Raw genomic sequence first — 18,402 nt, 5'->3', positions numbered from 1 at the left:
AATAGTTTGCCCCAGGCGAAAAATAATATTTTCCACGTACTTCGAATACATTCTTTTGCGCTTATCGACCGGCTGACGACATCGCAATTAGATTTCGCGTTAATAGTTTGCCTCAGGCGAAAAATAATATTTTCCACATACTTCGAATACATTCTTTTACGTTAATCGACTGGATGGTGACATCGCAATTAGATAGACAGGGAATGCTGATGACGATCCGTCAACTTTTACGCTAATAGTTCACCCCCAGAGCGAAAATTTTACATTCGAAAAATGTCAATAGAATTTATTGTAGTTATATATATATATATATATATATATATATATATATATATATATACCTTGACCTTATCAAACTTAATCTCCCAGTCGAGTACATGACAGAACTGTTATGTACACGACTGAAGGAGACGTCGAGTGGAGAACACAGTGGGAGCAAGAGAGTCGCTCGCTAGCGGGCATACGGCATAGTCCTGTACAGAAAACTTAGAAATATGTATAGAATCACTACGAGATACCGACAATTGTGTTGATGCAGGTGCGGTACTAAAGTTAATGTAATATTATTTAATTGTAAACGTCAACTTATATTTTGTGTGTTTTAATTACAGTTATTTTACTGCAACTTCACGTGTCGTAATTTCTCCACCTTTCCTCGAAATTACCAAGTTTCTGATTTCGAAACCTACAAATCAACACAATGGGTGATATAAAGGCGATATTCCACTTCGCATCTGAGGCGGCAGATACCAAAACGACTGTAGTTAAAGTCAAGACGATCCAATTGGTGGGCCAACCAGAAATTTTTCAATTTCCTCGAGAGCTGCAAACGAGTGAACAACACCCACAACTTTTTGAAAACGCAGTGACAAAAGGAGTCGTCAAAAGTTTGAGGACACGCAACAAGTTCCGAAAAGTGGTCATAACCCTGGTAGAAGGTAGACTGAAAGAAACTTATTTAGACGACGAAGGTAATGTTGTTTTCAACGGTTATTATCTAGAAGAATCCCAGGATAACTCACCGACCGCAGCGCAAAATCCTACTACTGAAAAACCAATCCATTCAGTTGCGAAAAACATGATATTAGAAAAATTTAATGGGAAGAATTTCAATGCTGAATCATGGATAGATATGTTTGAGACAGAATGCAAAAGGCTCGATATAAAGGAAAACAGATTCCCAGAAGTTTTGAGGCTATTCTTAGAGGGTCCAGCTTTGGAATGGTTTGCAATATTCCTAAAAACAAACTCATTGTCACACGCCTGGAAACTCTGGAATCATTCATTCGTAGACACGTTCGGACAAAAGTCATGGTCCGAAATCGCGTACGCTTACACATTTAAATATTTAAACGGTTCATTTTTGGAATTTGCATTAAAAAAAAGAAACATGTTACTAGACGTGGATCCGAATTTAACTATCAGTTCTCAAATAAACCTGATAGTGATAACGTTACCTAACTTTATTAGAACACGGTTAAATAAAAAAAATTTAACGAACATGGAGGATTTAATGTCGACACTTAGGCAAATAGACCCTATGAAAAGTAAATATAATAACAACTCGAGTGAGAGAAACGAAGATAATCATAAGACTCAAAACAAACACAATCCATGCTCGTACTGCGAAAGTGTAGGTTTCCGAAATAGATTTCATCCAGAGCAATTGTGCCGCACGAAAATAACACACCAAAAAATAAATAAAAACGGAAAAATTAAAGTAGCAAACAATATAGAAATTCAGGATGCGATTGCTTGTACGAAAGAAGCAAAAAACGAATAGTGACCCCACTTATAAAACTAAAAATTCTGATAAATAATGAACCAACCATCGGTCTGTATGATTCGGGAGCAAATATATCTCTGATGAACCATACGTTTTGGAAAAAACAGAATTTGAATAAAAATATAAGCGGGGATAGAAATATAGAGACGATTTCAGGCATGTCAAAAGCAGAAGGTGTGATTACCCTGCCAGTAACGATATTTAACACTACGAAACAATTTACATTTTTTATAATTAAAAGCAATTTATTCAGAGATGATGTACTGCTAGGTTTAGATTGTATAAAAGATTTCAAACTTTGTCAAGATGAAAACCTGAGAATATGGCAAAAAAATGATGGAGAAGAAAAACAAAAGAAAAAAGAAGATTCCAGAGCGAATAAAAATGTAATAAATAGCATCAACTCGGAGCATAATAGTTTGGAAAATCTAATGACGAAACACAAAAAAATTTTCGCAAAAGAGAAATTCGATATTGGGACAGTAAAAAACTACGAAGCAACGATAAAACTAACGGAAAATAAATATATAGCAAAAAAACCATATAAATGCTCAATTCAAGATAAAATTGAAATAGAAAGCCAAATTAAACAATTATTGAAGACGGGATTGATAGAGGAATCATGTAGCCCATACGCCGCACCAGTTACATTAGTATATAAGAAGGAAGAAGCAAGAAAATCTCGCTTATGTATCGACTACAGAGAGCTGAACAAAATAGTGGTCCCAGAAAGTCAACCTTTTCCGAGAATCGAGGACTTAACGTTACGAGCAAGAAACTGTAAATATTTCACAAAGCTAGACGTGAACTCGGCGTTTTGGTCGATTCCGTTACGTATGAAAGACAGGTACAAAACAGCATTCGTAACCCATCATGGGCACTGGCAATGGTGTTGTTTACCATTCGGGTTAAAATCATCACCGGCAATTTTCCAACGAATCATGTCAAGCATAATAAGGAAAAATCAGTTAGAGGCCTTCGCCGTAAATTACATTGATGATATCTTGATTTATTCAAAAGACTACAGGGATCATATGAGACATATTGAACTGACATTGAAAGCCCTACAAGAACAGGGAGTCAAATTAAACCTAGAAAAGTGTGTGTTTACACAAAACAAAATAACATATTTGGGTCACGAAATAGGAAATAATTATATAAGACCGTTAAACGATAATGTAATTGCTATTAAGAATTTTCCAACACCACAGACAAGGAAACACATTAGACAATTCCTGGGGAAAATAAATTTTTACCTGGAATATATTCCCAGATCAACAATACTTCTGGAGCCACTCCATAATCTATTGAGGAAAAACATAGAATTTAAATGGTCAGAATGTTGCCAAGAGAGTTTCAAAAAAATAAAAGATTATTTATGCTCAGACCCGATTCTGGCAATATTTGACTCAGCCATCCCAATAAAGATGTATACCGATGCCTGCCTACAAGGAGTCGGGGCAATATTAAAACAAAACCAACCAGATGGACAGATAAAACCAGTATTTTTCTTCTCACGCAAATTAACAGAATCACAAAAGACAAAAAGAGCAATCTATATTGAGTGTCTTGCTATAAAAGAGGCAATTTTATATTGGCAATACTATCTGATAGGACAAAAATTTACGGTTTTCACAGACCACAAACCACTGGAAAACTTCAATATAAAAAATGTAATGATCCAGAATTGAGACAAATTTTAAATTACCTGTCTCAATTCGACTTTGAAATACAATATAACCCGGGAAAAAATAACTTAGAGGCAGATTGTTTATCACGTAACCCAGTATTAGAAGTAGACACTAGAGAAGATGAAACATCAAGAATAAAAATAGTAAACTCTCTAAAACTAGATGAAATCATTGACAATCAAAAACAATTAAAGCTTGATAATAAATACGAAATTGAAGATAATATAATTTATAAAACAATGAATAATAGAAGAAAAATTTGGTTAACTGAGGAATTTGGCATTGAATTGATCAAACATATACATAACAAACAAGGACATATAGGAACAAAACAATTAACATTAACAATTACCCACAAAATCTATTTCAAAAATATGCATAAACACATAAAAACGATATGTCGCTCCTGTGAAACTTGTATGAAGAATAAAACTAGAATCGGTCACTTCGAAGCTCCACTATCACAACTGGGCCCAGCCTCCGAACCATTCGAAATCGTGGCATTAGACACAATAGGAGGCTTTGCAGGCAATAAAAGCACAAAAAGATATCTACACTTGCTGATTGATCATTTCACGAGATATGCTTTTATTTCGACGTCAAAAACGCAAACCGCAAAAGACTTTATAAAATTAGTAGACCAAATAAAAAATAAGAACGAAATACAGACTTTACTTACAGATCAATACGCAGGGATTAATTCAAGAAAGTTTAAACAACACTTAAAAACTAGAAAGATAAACTTAGTCTTCACCGCAGTAGATTGTGCGTTCTCTAATGGTCTCAATGAAAGAACCAATCAAACGCTTGTCAATAGGATAAGATGCAAAATATTTGAGAACAAAAATCGTCCATGGTCCACCATAGCAGAAGAATGTGTGGAAGAATACAATAACACTATCCACAGTTCAACAGGATTTACACCGAATTATTTACTAACTGGAAGAGATAAGTCAATCTTACCAAGCGAACTCAATCACAATAACGAAGATAAACTGAAGGATAACAGATTAATAGCGTATCAAAATTCAAAAAAGATTCACGAACAGAATAAAACCTACTATGATAAAAATAAGGTGAATATCGAGTACAACGTAGGAGACTTAGTATATATACAAAATAGTAACAAGTTAAACAGAAACAAATTAGACCCGATTAGAACAGGTCCTTATAAAATAAAAAAAAAAATATCTAACTTAATATATATGATAGGCAGGGGACAAAAAAATGAATCCCAGATTTTCCATGCGAGCAAACTAATTCCCTACCACTTATCTCCCAAACTTCGGCACGAAGGGGGGGGATGTAAGTTTGACCTTATCAAACTTAATCTCCCAGTCGAGTACATGACAGAACTGTTATGTACACGACTGAAGGAGACGTCGAGTGGAGAACACAGTGGGAGCAAGAGAGTCGCTCGCTAGCGGGCATACGGCATAGTCCTGTACAGAAAACTTAGAAATATAGAATCACTACGAGATACCGACAATTGTGTTGATTCAGGTGCGGTACTAAAGTTAATGTAATATTATTTAATTGTAAACGTCAACTTATATTTTGTGTTTTAATTACAGTTATTTTACTGCAACTTCACGTGTCGTAATTTCTCCACCTTTCCTCGAAATTACCAAGTTTCTGATTTCGAAACCTACATATATATGTCGGAGTTATTACTGGGGGATAGAGGTGATCGGGAGAGTCACTCATAATTTCTAATTTTTCTCTCTGCTTTTATTCTTCTTCAAAACACTAACATTAATGTAGCAGCGGGTAGGTGTGTGGGGATTTCGAGACGCTCTCGGTCCTTCACGCTCGAGCCTCTGACTATCACTGCTCTCTCGTCTCTCGACTTCCCCAAGGTAAACTTTAGGATTCGAGTTAGGTACCTTACCCACCCCTGCTACATTACGAAGATCGGAACTTAATAACAATACTCGTGTGGTCTAAATCAAAACAAAAGCGGTACGACAGTTACGAGCGTCAAGCGGTGAGGCTGCCGGCTTCTTGCGCCGACACGGCCGTCCTGACTGTCACACGACCTCGTGTGGTATCAGTTCAACTCATTTTCCATCTGGAAACTTGTAGGATTAGTTCAACTGCTCGGTCTCCCTGACCATAACGAACGTAAAAGTAATTCTAATGGACTACACATATTATTTTTTTTTTTTTTTTTTTTTTTTTTTCAAGGCATACTTCGCCATCCCTGTAGCTAACAATCGCCTCTGCGATTCGATCAACCATGTGATCAATATACAACTCGCTATCTATGTAGCTACCAATCGCCCATGCGATTCGATCATCCATGTGATCAATATACAACTCGCTATCTATGTAGCTACCAATCGCCCATGCGATTCGATCAACCATATGATCAATATACAATTCGCTATACATGTAGCTACCAATCGCCCGTGCGATTCGATCAACCATATGACCATGTCTCCCATCGCTCGCCGTTGCGTCACGCCGTCTCCGTCCACATTAGTGGGGTAGGGTTTTTATGACTTGTGACTAATAAGCAAAGCGAATGGGTATCAACTATTTATGTATTAGCTTGATCACTTCCGCCGACATCGGCACTTTCTGACTGTGTTTCCACACTTTGTTCTTCGAAACATGGATTAAGCTCATTAGGAACGTCGCAGTCGGGCATAAGTCGCAAGCGCTCATGCGCGTACTGGTAGGTTCTGTTACTGTCTAAGGTTTTTAAACAATATCTGTCACCGGCTAACACATCGGTGATTTTGAAGGGTCCTTTGAATTTTGGGTCTAGCTTTGTTTGATTTCGTTTATGATTTTCGAGTAGCACAAAATCGCCAACAGCAAACCTTGAAACTTTCGCCTTGGTATTATCAAATCTCTCTTTTTCTTTTTGAGCATTCCATTCGATAGACCTCGCTGCCTGCTCTCTAATCTCAGAAAAGCGAACTTCCTCAGTATCGTCACTCAGGGTCATTAACCCAAGCGGTCTGGCAACTCTACCTATCATCAGTTCTAAAGGACTAGCTTTAGTAACGCGGGATGTTGTACAATTCAGGGCTAGTTGCACGTCATCTAATGCTTGCTGCCAAGTTCTCTCTTTGCTAGTCTCGACGCATGTAAGCATGTCATTTATGGTGCTCATAAAGCGTTCGACTTGCCCGTTGGCGCGACAAGTGCCCGTTGCTATCAGGTGAAGGGCTATGTTATGAGAGTTGCAGAAATCCTTAAAATCTTTACTCGCGAAACATCTGCCCTGATCCACTATCACCCGAGTCGGGGCGCCGAACAGTGCAACCGCGGATTTAAGGGCTTTGATAGCACTAGCAGCATCGATACGTACGGTATGAAAAAGGAGAGCGAATTTTGTGAAAGCATCGATGACCACAAAAGCGTATTCTTTGACGTTGTTTTTCCCACTTAGTTTTCCCGTCGCGTCTATGTGTACGGTGTGCCACGCAATGGCGGCTTTCGGAATTGGGTGAAGTTCTGCTTGTACCTTGCCCGAGTGAGATTTGGATACTCTACAAGTGATACAATTTTCGACAAATTTTCGGACGTATTTAGTCATATTCGGGAACCAGTAATGTTGAAAAACTTTATCCAGAGACTTTTGCCAACCCAAGTGCATGAGGGACTCGTGGACATGATTTATCACTGACCATTGTAATGCTCTAGGTACTATTGGTAAAAATTTGCTGCGACCATTTCGCTGGACTTTACGGTAAAGCACGCCCTCTCTAATTTCGTAAGTCTTAGCCGTATTTGGATCGAGTTCTTCATTTTCTAGTTTAGAGATGAGGTCACAGATACTATCATCACGCTGTTGTTCAGCTAAGAGCCAATTGCGAGACATTTCGTTAAAATTAATCTGTTTTTGTGGTATTTTATGAAAAACTGTTTGTACTGGTAAGGGGTTGCGCGAGAAGAAATCGACGTGTGACATACGCTTACCCTCGCGATGAATGACATCAAAAGTGAATGTTTGGAGGAATGCCCACCACCTGTGTGCACGTGGAGTTAAATCCATCTTCGTACGTGACGCTTTAACGGAATTACAATCGGTGACGACGGTAAACTCTCTTCCGTGTAGGAAGTGACGAAAATGTTTGATGCCGTTTACTACGGCCAGAGTTTCGAGTTCATAAGAGTGATAATGAGATTCTGCACTCGTCGTTCTTTTACTATAATACGCGACAACGCGAGGTTTGCCTTCAACTTTTTGCATTAGAATCGCACCATAACCATCCGAACTCGCGTCCGTGTGCAACTCAATGGGAAAGTTTGGATCAAATATCATTAGTACCGGAGCTTTAGTCAAGTGTGAGATTATTTTTTGTCGGATTTCTTCGTATCGTGGCTTCTACTCGACTTTGCCTTTACCTGACGTTAGCCGATAGAGTGTGCTGGTCAATTGAGAAAAACGCGGTATGAATTGACGAAAATAGGAGGCAAGACCGATAAACTGCCTTAGTTGAGTAACCGTTTCAGGTGGTGGTAACTGAGTAAGGGCCGTGATTTTGCCGGGGTTTGGCCTTATTTCCCCCGAGGTCACTACATAACCGAGATATTTAACTTTCATTTTCAGAAACGAACATTTCAATAACTTGAGGAGGAATCCAGCCTTAGTAAGTGCTTCTAAAACTGTGCGTAATCGCTGCATACCTTCTGATACTGTTCTTGAAGGGATGATAATATCATCTAAATAGCAGATCGCGAAAGTATTAGCTAAGTCACCGAGGGCCTTGTTCATCGCGCGTTGAAAAACCGACGGCGCATTTCGTAATCCGAATGGCATAAACAAGTATTCGAATTGGCCATCCGGGGTAACGAAAGATGTGCGCTCTACGGAATCTTGGTGTATAGGGATTTGATGAAATCCGGAGGCCATGTCTAGGGTTGTAAAATAGTTCGCACCTGTTAACCTCTGTATTTGGTCGGCTATAAGTGGCAGTGGGTATCTATCAGGTACCGTATTACTATTCAGTTCGCGATAGTCAACGCATAATCGGTCCGACCCGTCTTTCTTGCTGACCAAAAGTACCGGGCTAGCGAAAGGCGAACAACTCGGTCTGATGATGCCCGCTGTCAAAAGTTCTTTAACCTTGTCGCGGACGACTTGTCGCTCGTCAGGAGCAAGCCGGTAAGGTCGCCTCTGTACAGTACGATTAGGGTCTATCAGTCGAATTCTCAATTCGCCCGTAGTCACCTTAGCTGTAGGTGTACCCCCTATAAAAGATTGGTGGAATTCTTTCAAAATATCCAGAAGTTCGAGTTTTTCTTTGTTCAGGATATCGGTATCGACGTGTTGTAAGCCCGCAATGTTTGAAACTACTTGGCAAGTATTAGCAATTTTTTTTCGTTTCAGAAGAAATGCATCGGATGAAATTTCGACTGCAAAACCCAATGCGAGCAAGTCCCGAACAATCAAAATATTACTGGATAAATAGAAATCTGGTAGTACGTGGAATGTCAGCTCGACCGCGTACCCGTCGATAACAACCTCAGAAGTCAATTGATACGTACTGTTTATATTCGTTTTTCCGATTTCTAGTAAGGTTAGCAGAGCTTGCTTTCGCCTCCCTGAGAACTTATTTGATACCGTTTCCGCGATTAGAGAGCACTCAGCACCGGAATCAAAAAAAAATGGAAACGACTCACCGGATTGTGTCAGCTGGGCAGATACGGGTTTGATATGGCATGTTTCGACACGACGTAGCGTCTGGGATGAGCTACCGCTTGCGCTGAGATTAGTACAGCGTGGGGCGATGTGCCCAACTTCGCCGCATTTGAAGCAAGTGACCGTAGACTTCCTCCTTGGCGCGTATCCCTTCGTGTCGTTGACTTCCTGCGACCTCCCCGGATGTGGGCTTTGATTTTTTTTGTTGCGACACTCCCTGACCCTGTGTCCAATCTTCCCACACGCGAAGCACTTCAGGGGTGTATTCATCCTAGGTCGCTTGGCTTCGGTAGGCCCATTTACCGGAATTTTTTCAGGTACGTCGGCATCCCTCCGTTTCCTATATGCAAATGCCATGAGCTCCTGTTGCATCTTCTGACGCGTTCCCAACTCACTAGTGAAAGCTAGCCGTTGTAATTGTGGCTCGATTTTCATACAATGAGCCATTACGATGGACACTGCGATTTCCTCAACAGGCATCGACTGCCAACGGGACATTAGCGTCGTCATAATCCTACCCGCATAAGCTGCTAAACACTCCCCTTCTTTTGGGCGGCTCTTACTGATACGGACGAGCGTAGCGGTCGGCGTTTCCACCGTATCATAACGTGCGAGAAAAATTTCTCTTAATTGTGACCAGGTTATACCGGGATAACTTATTTGCGAAATCCAGGCGGCCGCGGATCCTTTTAATGCCCGACTCATCGCCATAACGAGTGCGCTGCCTTGTAATGGTTGTTCCTCCATACACAGGTCAGCCGTTATACACCAAGCTCGAGCGTCAGTACCCTCCGAATCTGGGTTGAATTCGGGTAGTATAATCTTGGAATGTGGTGGCGGTGCGGGAGTCCTCAAAGTTCTTATTAACTCTAGCATATTACGGTTTTGCATTTCCAAAAGTGCCTTCCAATGTTGTTCGTCTCTCTCTTCATTTCTCTCTACCTGGTTGCGTCCGATTAGAGGTGGCTGTGGGGATCCCACTTCTGATGTCGGAGTTATTACTGGGGGATAGAGGTGATCGGGAGAGTCACTCATAATTTCTAATTTTTCTCTCTGCTTTTATTCTTCTTCAAAACACTAACATTAATGTAGCAGCGGGTAGGTGTGTGGGGATTTCGAGACGCTCTCGGTCCTTCACGCTCGAGCCTCTGACTATCACTGCTCTCTCGTCTCTCGACTTCCCCAAGGTAAACTTTAGGATTCGAGTTAGGTACCTTACCCACCCCTGCTACATTACGAAGATCGGAACTTAATAACAATACTCGTGTGGTCTAAATCAAAACAAAAGCGGTACGACAGTTACGAGCGTCAAGCGGTGAGGCTGCCGGCTTCTTGCGCCGACATATATATATTTCGAATTACAGTGACACCTAATTTTAAGTAAAGCTGGGGATGTTCGCCACAATTAGATAGGTCGGGAATGTTGATGGCGATTCGTAAACTTTCACGCTAATAGTTTTATTCCCCAGAGCGAAAAATAATAAGTTCCACGTACTTCGAATACACTCTTTTGTGTTAATTGACCGGATGGTGATGCCGCAATTAGATAGGCCGGGAATGTTTACCACAATCAGATAGGCCGGGGGGAATGTTGATGACAATCCGTAAACTTTCACATCAATAGTTTGCTTTCACTGTCACTCCCCCAAATTCTTACGATCTATCTGCATATATTGACTCAACGCATCCTATGCAGTCTCATCAGTCTGACACGATACGTACAAGTCAAAAGTTCATCAAAGTTCTGCAAATATCAGCGTTAAAGTCATGGCTGCTGAATCATACTCATATATCGTCAAAACGATGGAGAACGCGCACGATTTGTTGGGCGAGCTGCATCCCCAGCAGGAGAATGATGACATCTTCCAGCATTAGATTGACGTTTGAATGGAAAATCTCCAATTTCTGCATGATATTCACAAGCGACCGAGAACGAGCATAGGTGCGAAACCGCAAATTCAGCACACAATCACGCTCGTACAATCCTGGATAGCAAAGGCAGCGACAGCAGCAGCGGCAGCAGCAGCAGCACGCCGTGGTAATTGGCGCGAACATCGGTGGTCCTACGAGCATGCAGTGGGACGAAGTTGGAAGTGCTCTCGCCAACCGGATCCGAACGGGGGTTGTAATGAATCTCGGACATAAGAATTTGGACGCCTTTTTCGACGACGCGCAACGGATCATCGTTGAGCAATCAGGGCTGGTACTGCGCGCAGAGGGTAATGTGAAGGTTAAGCTCACATTATCGTGCAAATTCGAAAACATAAAGCACGAAGGGATTGCGGAAGAAGTTGAAAGCTTCAACACCGCCAACATCGCGATCCTCCCCTCGAGCGATATCGACGGTTGGTTTACACACGCAAGGGCCGATCTACTTGTAAAGGTTGAGGATTTTGAACAACGCGATTCTGGGTGGAGCATGATCGAGATCCTCAATACCGCCGTAAATATCAGCCGGTACCAGCCTCTAACTGTGGGACTTTCGACATTCGTTGAGCTACCCAAGCACATTTAGCGGAAGAAAGCGGTGGTCAATGTGAAAAACAAAGATGAAAGGTGTCTTCTCTGGTCTATCACTGCAGCACGCCACCCGGCCAACACCTCCACCGATAAAACTAGCCATTATCGCCGCTTTATCTCCGAGTTGGACTGTACAGGTATCAAATTCCCTGCCACTCTAAATGATGTTAAAAAGCTTAAGAGATTAAATAATTTTCGAATCAATGTATATGGGATAGAATCTCAAACTTTTTCAGATCATGCAAAATCAAACAACAGCGTCATCGTGCCAATTTATTTGAGCGATCATTTGAGTACCGCGAACTTTGACACCATTCATCTTCTGATGGTTGAGAGTAACCCAGAAAATGATATGGCTCGCGAGTTAACACCAAGACTCCACTTTGCTTGGATTAAAGATCTTTCGCGATTGGTGAGCAAACAATTGTCTAATCATGATGGTCGACTGTTTTTATGCGACAGATGTTTGTGTCATTTTAGTGTGAAACATGCCTACGACAATCATCGGCAAGATTGTATTATGCTGAATAAAGTACGCATGGAATTTCCCGAGTCAACGGATTGAGCATTTTCAAATTTTCGCAACAAGGGTACCGTCCCGTTTGTCGTTTACGCCGATCTCGAATGCATATTAGAGTCTATACCGATTGACGAATTCCAAAATCACGTTTTAACCCGTAAAACACGTGAATTTGAAAAGCATATCCCGTACAGTGTAACGTACTATGTGCATTGCGCGTACGAGACTTTATCGGAGTTCCACAGTGAACGTGGCGTTGATTGCATAGATTGGTTCATGCGGCAACTTAAAGATTTATCGATTAAAGTAGAGTCACGCGTCAAAAACATAATTCCGATGGAGTCTTTTACCCAAGTGCAACACGATCGCCACATGCGCGCAAAGAATTGCTATATTTGCGAAAAGCCGTTTACCCCTGAGGAGAAAAAGTGCCACGACCACTGTCACTTCACGGGTAAATATCGTGGTCCTGCTCATAATCGGTGTAATTTAAATTTCAGAGAGTCGCACACAATTCCAATAGTTTTCCACAATTTGTCCGGTTACGATTCTCACTTTTTAATAAAATCCCTCGCGTCAACTTTTCCAGGTGAAATTACCCTGCTACCCATAAATAAGGAAAAATATATATTCTTCACGAAACGCGGTGATGGGACGACTTGAGATTCATCGATTCGTTTCGATTTATGGCTAGCAGCATCGATAAACTTTCCAAATATTTGAATGATGCAGACAAGCCCATAACACGTAAATTTTATAATAATCCGACTCAGTTCAGTTTGATGATCCGCAAAGGCGTTTTTCCCTATGAATACGTCGATTGTTGGGGGAAACTCGATGAACCGCGATTACCTGCAAAGAAGCATTTCTACTCGCACCTCTACGATGCAAATATTTCAGACGCCGATTACGAGCACGCTAAAAATGTTTGGGGGGAATTTCATTGAGAGTCATTGGGCGGCTATTCTGATTTATATTTAAAGACCGATGTTCTTTTGCTTGCCGATATTTTCGAAAATTTCCGCGCTAGCTGCTTCAAAACGTACGATTTAGATCCGTTGCACTACTACACTGCACCGGGACTTGCTTTTGACGCGAGGCGCAAACATACAAATGTAACAAATACTAAATTTTCTTGGGAACTTGGACAGAATTGATAAGATTCAACTTGTCAAAATTTGCAACGTTTCGTTGGTTTCATTTATTTTCCAACTTCATCAGGCAAGCTGTGACAGATGTACATAAACTTTAAAATTAAGTTGCATAAAACAATAGACATGATACATGTAAGTTACAAATTCAGAAATAATAAACTAAACAAAATTTCAAAATATTTACTTTTGAGGTGAAATCCTCGTTAAAATCCTTTGGTCCATAACATTGAGTAAAAAATACGTTTAAATAAGACTAGACAGATATATACATTTTTTAATAAAATTATAAATTCATTCTACCAATCAATCAATTCAAATAAAATAAAATGGACAAATATAAACAATGATGGACAAATACACATGTCAAACGTAGTGACTCTTAAATCACAGACTGTACTACTCTCACACAGTGTGATAGTACGTGTGGAGCTCGCATTATCTATATTGTCAACATGACTCTGTTTTCCATGACTAGTACTATTCATATTGCGCGCGAAAGTTCAAACTCTAAGTAAAATAAAAATAATTACTATGACTTCACTAAATCCTTAACATCATTTATCAGGTCACTGTAAATTGTACTGAGGTTTTGCGTGTCGGATCTAAAATTGACACAATTCATCGCCTTAATAAAAATCATTTCACTTAGATTTCTCTTCATGTAATTTTTCTCCAGATCTAAAATCTCAACATCCTCGAACTGAAAGTTATGACCATCCTCAACAAAGTGATGTTCCGCTAATGCTGTTTTGTTGTTTTTTATGGACTTCTCAGGTCTGCAGTCAAGTTTATGTTGTCTCACTCTGGCTTTTAATTTTTGCCTGGTCTGTCCAACGTACCATTTCCCACACGAGCACGAAATCCTGTATACCAGGCCAGATCTATCTTCTTTCTCCACTTTGTCTTTTAGCCGGGAAAATAGATCCTCAACCTTGAATACATTATAGAATACCAACTTGCAGTTGGTGTACCTAAATAAAGATCCCAATCTTGGTGACAAGCCTTTTATGTAAGGAAATCTGCTAAACGACCAATTCCTGTTGACATTGTTGCTCCTGATGTTGTTTCTAATCCTCTCGGACACAATTTTCTCACACTTGCTGATGACCTTGTTTGGATAATTGTTAGATGACAGTAATCTTCTAACCATGCGAATACTTTCCTTGGTCTTGTTCACATGACTCAAGCGCATGGCTCTGTTCAAAAACCCTTTTACAACCCCCAATTTTTGGCTCAATGGATCATTGCAATTAAAATTCAAAATTCTTCTTGAGCTGTACGGTTTCTTGAACAAAGAAGTTATAAGATCACCATCTTCTGATCTTTTTATGAGTATGTCCAAAAAAGGCAACTTCCCGTTATTCTCAACTTCCAAGGTAAACTGGATGTCCTTGTCAACACTATTAAACACATCCAAGATGCTGTCTACTTTATCCTTTGGAACCACTGCGAAGAGATCATCAACATACGACTTAATAATCGGAAAATATATATAAAATATTATTAAAAAATGTATATATCTGTCTAGTCTTATTTAAACATATTTTTGACTTGATGTTATGGACCAAAGGATTTTAACGAGGATTTAACCTCAAAAGTAAATATTTTGTAATTTTGTTTAGTTTATTATTTCTGAATTTGTAACTTACATGTATCATGTCTATTGTTTTATGCAACTTAATTTTAAAGTTTATGTACATCTGTTACAGCTTGCCTGATGAAGTTGGAAAATAAATGAAACCAACGAAACGTTGCAAATTTTGACAAGTTGAATCTTCTCAATTCTGTCCAAGTTCCCAAGAAAATTTAGTATTTATTACATTTAACATGGATGAGAACCAAGATTTGGATACCAATGTAACTTTGCAACTTTTAGACAACCCTGAAATGGTGTTATTTATTGAAATAGTCATTCGAGGCGGCGTAGCGCAATGTTCCAATCGACACGCTCGGGCCAATAATAGATTCATGGGAACAGATTTTGATCCAAACAAAGCGGACTCGTATCTCACGTATTTTGACGTGAATAACCTGTACGGAGCGGCTATGAGCGTGCATTTACCGGTCGGCTCGTTCGAGTGGGAGTATCAGCACATCGATATAACAAACCATCCGGACGATTCGCCGATCGGTTACTTTCTGGAGGTAGATTTGGACTATCCTGCAAAACTCCACGAAGATCACAAAGACTTGCCTCTTTGTCCCGAGCATTTTACTCCTACAGGTGGTAAAAACGCCAAACTCGCGACCACCCTCCACCCCAAAACAAAGTATATATTGCATCATAGAAATTTGAAGCAGTGTTTGAGTTTAGGATTGAAAGTAACGAAAATGCACAGAGTATTAGCGTTTGCACAATCTCTATGGCTCGAACCTTACATCACGCTCAACACGGACATGCCGAAGCGGTCTAGGAATGAATTTGAGAAAAAATTTTACAAACTCATGAATAACGCGGTGTTCGGCAAGACTATGGAGAACGTGCGAAATCATAAAGATGTAAAATTGGTCACAAAATGGGAGGGACGAGGTGGTGCAAGAGCGCTCATCGCCAGGGCAAACTTTCACAGCTGCACCGTATTTGGCGCTGATATGGTCATCATTGAAATGAATCGCGTCAAAGTTCGCTTTGCTTAACCTATTTACGTCGGTGCATCGATTCTAGATCTGTCAAAAATCGTTCTTCACGATTTCCACTACAATTATGTGAAATCCAACTTTTCGAGCAGCGAGGTCAAATTGTTGTATACTGACACAGACAGCCTTATTTATCAATTTAACGTATCGAACATCTACGATATCATCAAACGTGATGTAGATACAATGTTTGATACCTCTGACTATCCGCCCGACAATGTGTATGGCATTCCTCTTAAAAACAAGGAACGACTAGGGCCAATGAAGGATGAAAATAATGGTAAAATTATGACAGAGTTTGTGGGTGGAGTATAATGGGCGGGTATGGGGGAAAAGTGAGTAAGCGCGCCAAGGGTGTAAGAAAGTCTTCGATAAATAGCATCACGTTTGATGATTATAAGCGCTGTCTGATGGCTTACCAAGAGTTGACCCTCCCCCAGTTTTTGATACGAAGTAAGAAACATGAAGTGAGCACGATCGTACAAAAAAAATTGGCTCTAAGTTGGCAGGATGACAAGCGGCAATTGATACCTGCACAGACCGACACCCTACCTTGGAGGTTTGTCCTAGCCCCCCCCCCCCCCCAATAGCTATAGGATAAAACTGTAGACGTAGAATTATTGTGAATATTTACGTTTGACGCCTCGAGCGATCCGCCATCATGCGGAAACGATATTTGACTGGATTTGAAAATGTGAATTCATATATTTAACATTCATTTATTTATTTATTCATTCATTCATTCATTCATTCATTCATTCATCCATCCATCCACCCACCCACCCACCCACCCACCCAACCACCCACCCACCCACCCACCCATCCATCCATCCATCCATCCATCCATCCATCCATTCATTCATTCATTCATTCATTCATTTATTTATTCATTTATTTATTTATTATCCATCAATATATTGATGAAACAAAAAAATACAAATTATTCATTTTTATTCGCATGCCTCGAGAAAAGTTTTCAGAAAATAAAGAAAAGTTTTCAGTGGTATCGAGTATGGCACGTGTGCATGCAAAAAAGATAGACACAGGATAAAACTGTAGACGTAGAATTATTGTGAATATTTACGTTTGACGCCTCGGGCGATCCTCCATCATGCGAAAACGATTTAGACTGGATTTGAAAATGTGAATTCATATACTTAACATTTAGTTATTTATTTATTTACTCATTTATTTATTTATTTACTATCAATATATTGAGAAATTATTAATTTTTATTCGTTTACCGCGAGAAAAGTTTTCAGAAAACAAAAAAAAGTTTTCAGAAAATGAAAAAAAGTTTTCAGAAAATGAAAAAAAGTTTTCTGAAAACGATGTTACGTCCTCCAGACTTCATATTCCTTTCCCACGCTCTTAGTTACCTTACGCTCTGTAGTCTACTCTTATCGTTCGCCAGTCAGCAGGTTCTCCTGTAACTTGCGGCTAGCTTGCCTGCTACATCCCGCAAAACCAGGCAGATCCATCCCAGCACTCAAGCAAGATACCTATCCCTCTAAACCAAGACCATACCTTCTTCCCTTGACCGACTCTGTTGCATTGACCACTAATGAACAATCATATACTTTAAATCGTTTACCTTCCCTTAATACCGATCCCTTTTTATTCCATTCCCTTCCTGCATTGGGAGTAGTAGCGCGCGAGTGCATAGTCGACGTGAACGGACCCTACAATAGCCAAATAACACCTTGGCTGGGCGTGGAGTAACCTCCGATTACCGCAATGAGTGATAGCCGTGTTACGAACGAACTCCGGCCCACAAAGTACTGTGGCAGGCATGCAGAATCTATTCAACTCGCCACGGACACAGGCTCTGCAAAGAGTCCCCAATTTCAATAACTTCGTCACATTTAGGTACTATTGAAATTCATCGATACGTACGACGTCGAATAACTGTGTAGCGAGTGAAAATTCTGTGCGATAGCCAAGTTAAGCCGCACACCGCATCTGAACACATCACCTTTGGAACCGACAAATATTAAATGGACCCTTCCCGCTCATTCGGACTCCTGCAACCCTGTTAAGACGAGAATCTGGACCCGAAAGTGGCATCGGCCCAAGACATGGATTACCACACTTATTTATCAACACGCCACGGAGTACCTCATCTATACCCTCCTCGTGCCGACGCATGACGTGTATCGCCTCTTCAAGTTTCACCTGCGTCCAGCTGCCTACAACCATGCTGTACTCTGTTTTTGCGTTCACCTTCGCCCTGTAAGTCTATTCTAAGTCTTAGTGTTAAGTTGATATTTTTATTCCTATACTTGCAATACCCTGCTCAAATCGACATGGCACCAATTAACGAAACCGGTTCAAACTTTTGGTCAGTAAAAGATGTCTTGCCGACAATCCCCCCTTTTAACGGCCACAACATGCCCTTTGACTCATTTGTAGAACAGTGACGTCCCGTAGAGACT

General features: G+C 40.3%; 1 protein-coding gene across 1 annotated transcript; it reads right to left on the bottom strand.

The window, feature by feature from the left end:
* Positions 1 to 13,859: 13,859 nt before the first annotated feature.
* On the bottom strand, positions 13,860 to 18,166 carry LOC124179870. The gene is made up of 2 exons (XM_046564707.1): positions 18,097 to 18,166; positions 13,860 to 14,776 (listed from the first exon to the last, which is right to left on the bottom strand). The coding sequence occupies exons 1-2, from the start codon at positions 18,164 to 18,166 to the stop codon at positions 13,860 to 13,862; spliced, it is 987 nt and encodes a 328-aa protein (XP_046420663.1).
* Positions 18,167 to 18,402: the final 236 nt, after the last annotated feature.

Source organism: Neodiprion fabricii, chromosome 4 (assembly GCF_021155785.1).
Source record: "Neodiprion fabricii isolate iyNeoFabr1 chromosome 4, iyNeoFabr1.1, whole genome shotgun sequence".
Taxonomy (NCBI): domain Eukaryota; kingdom Metazoa; phylum Arthropoda; class Insecta; order Hymenoptera; family Diprionidae; genus Neodiprion; species Neodiprion fabricii.
This window is presented reverse-complemented; position numbering and strand designations above follow the sequence as displayed.

What these genes read in the sequence shown, in the direction of transcription:
- LOC124179870 (XM_046564707.1), bottom strand. Translation starts at nt 18,166, where the DNA reads ATGGTTGTAGGCAGCTGGACGCAGGTGAAACTTGAAGAGGCGATACAC. An exon ending in CATGCGTCGGCACGAGGAGG is followed by an intron (nt 14,777 to 18,096) that starts GTATAGATGAGG and finishes ATCTCTTCGCAG; the next exon opens with TGGTTCCAAAGGATAAAGTA.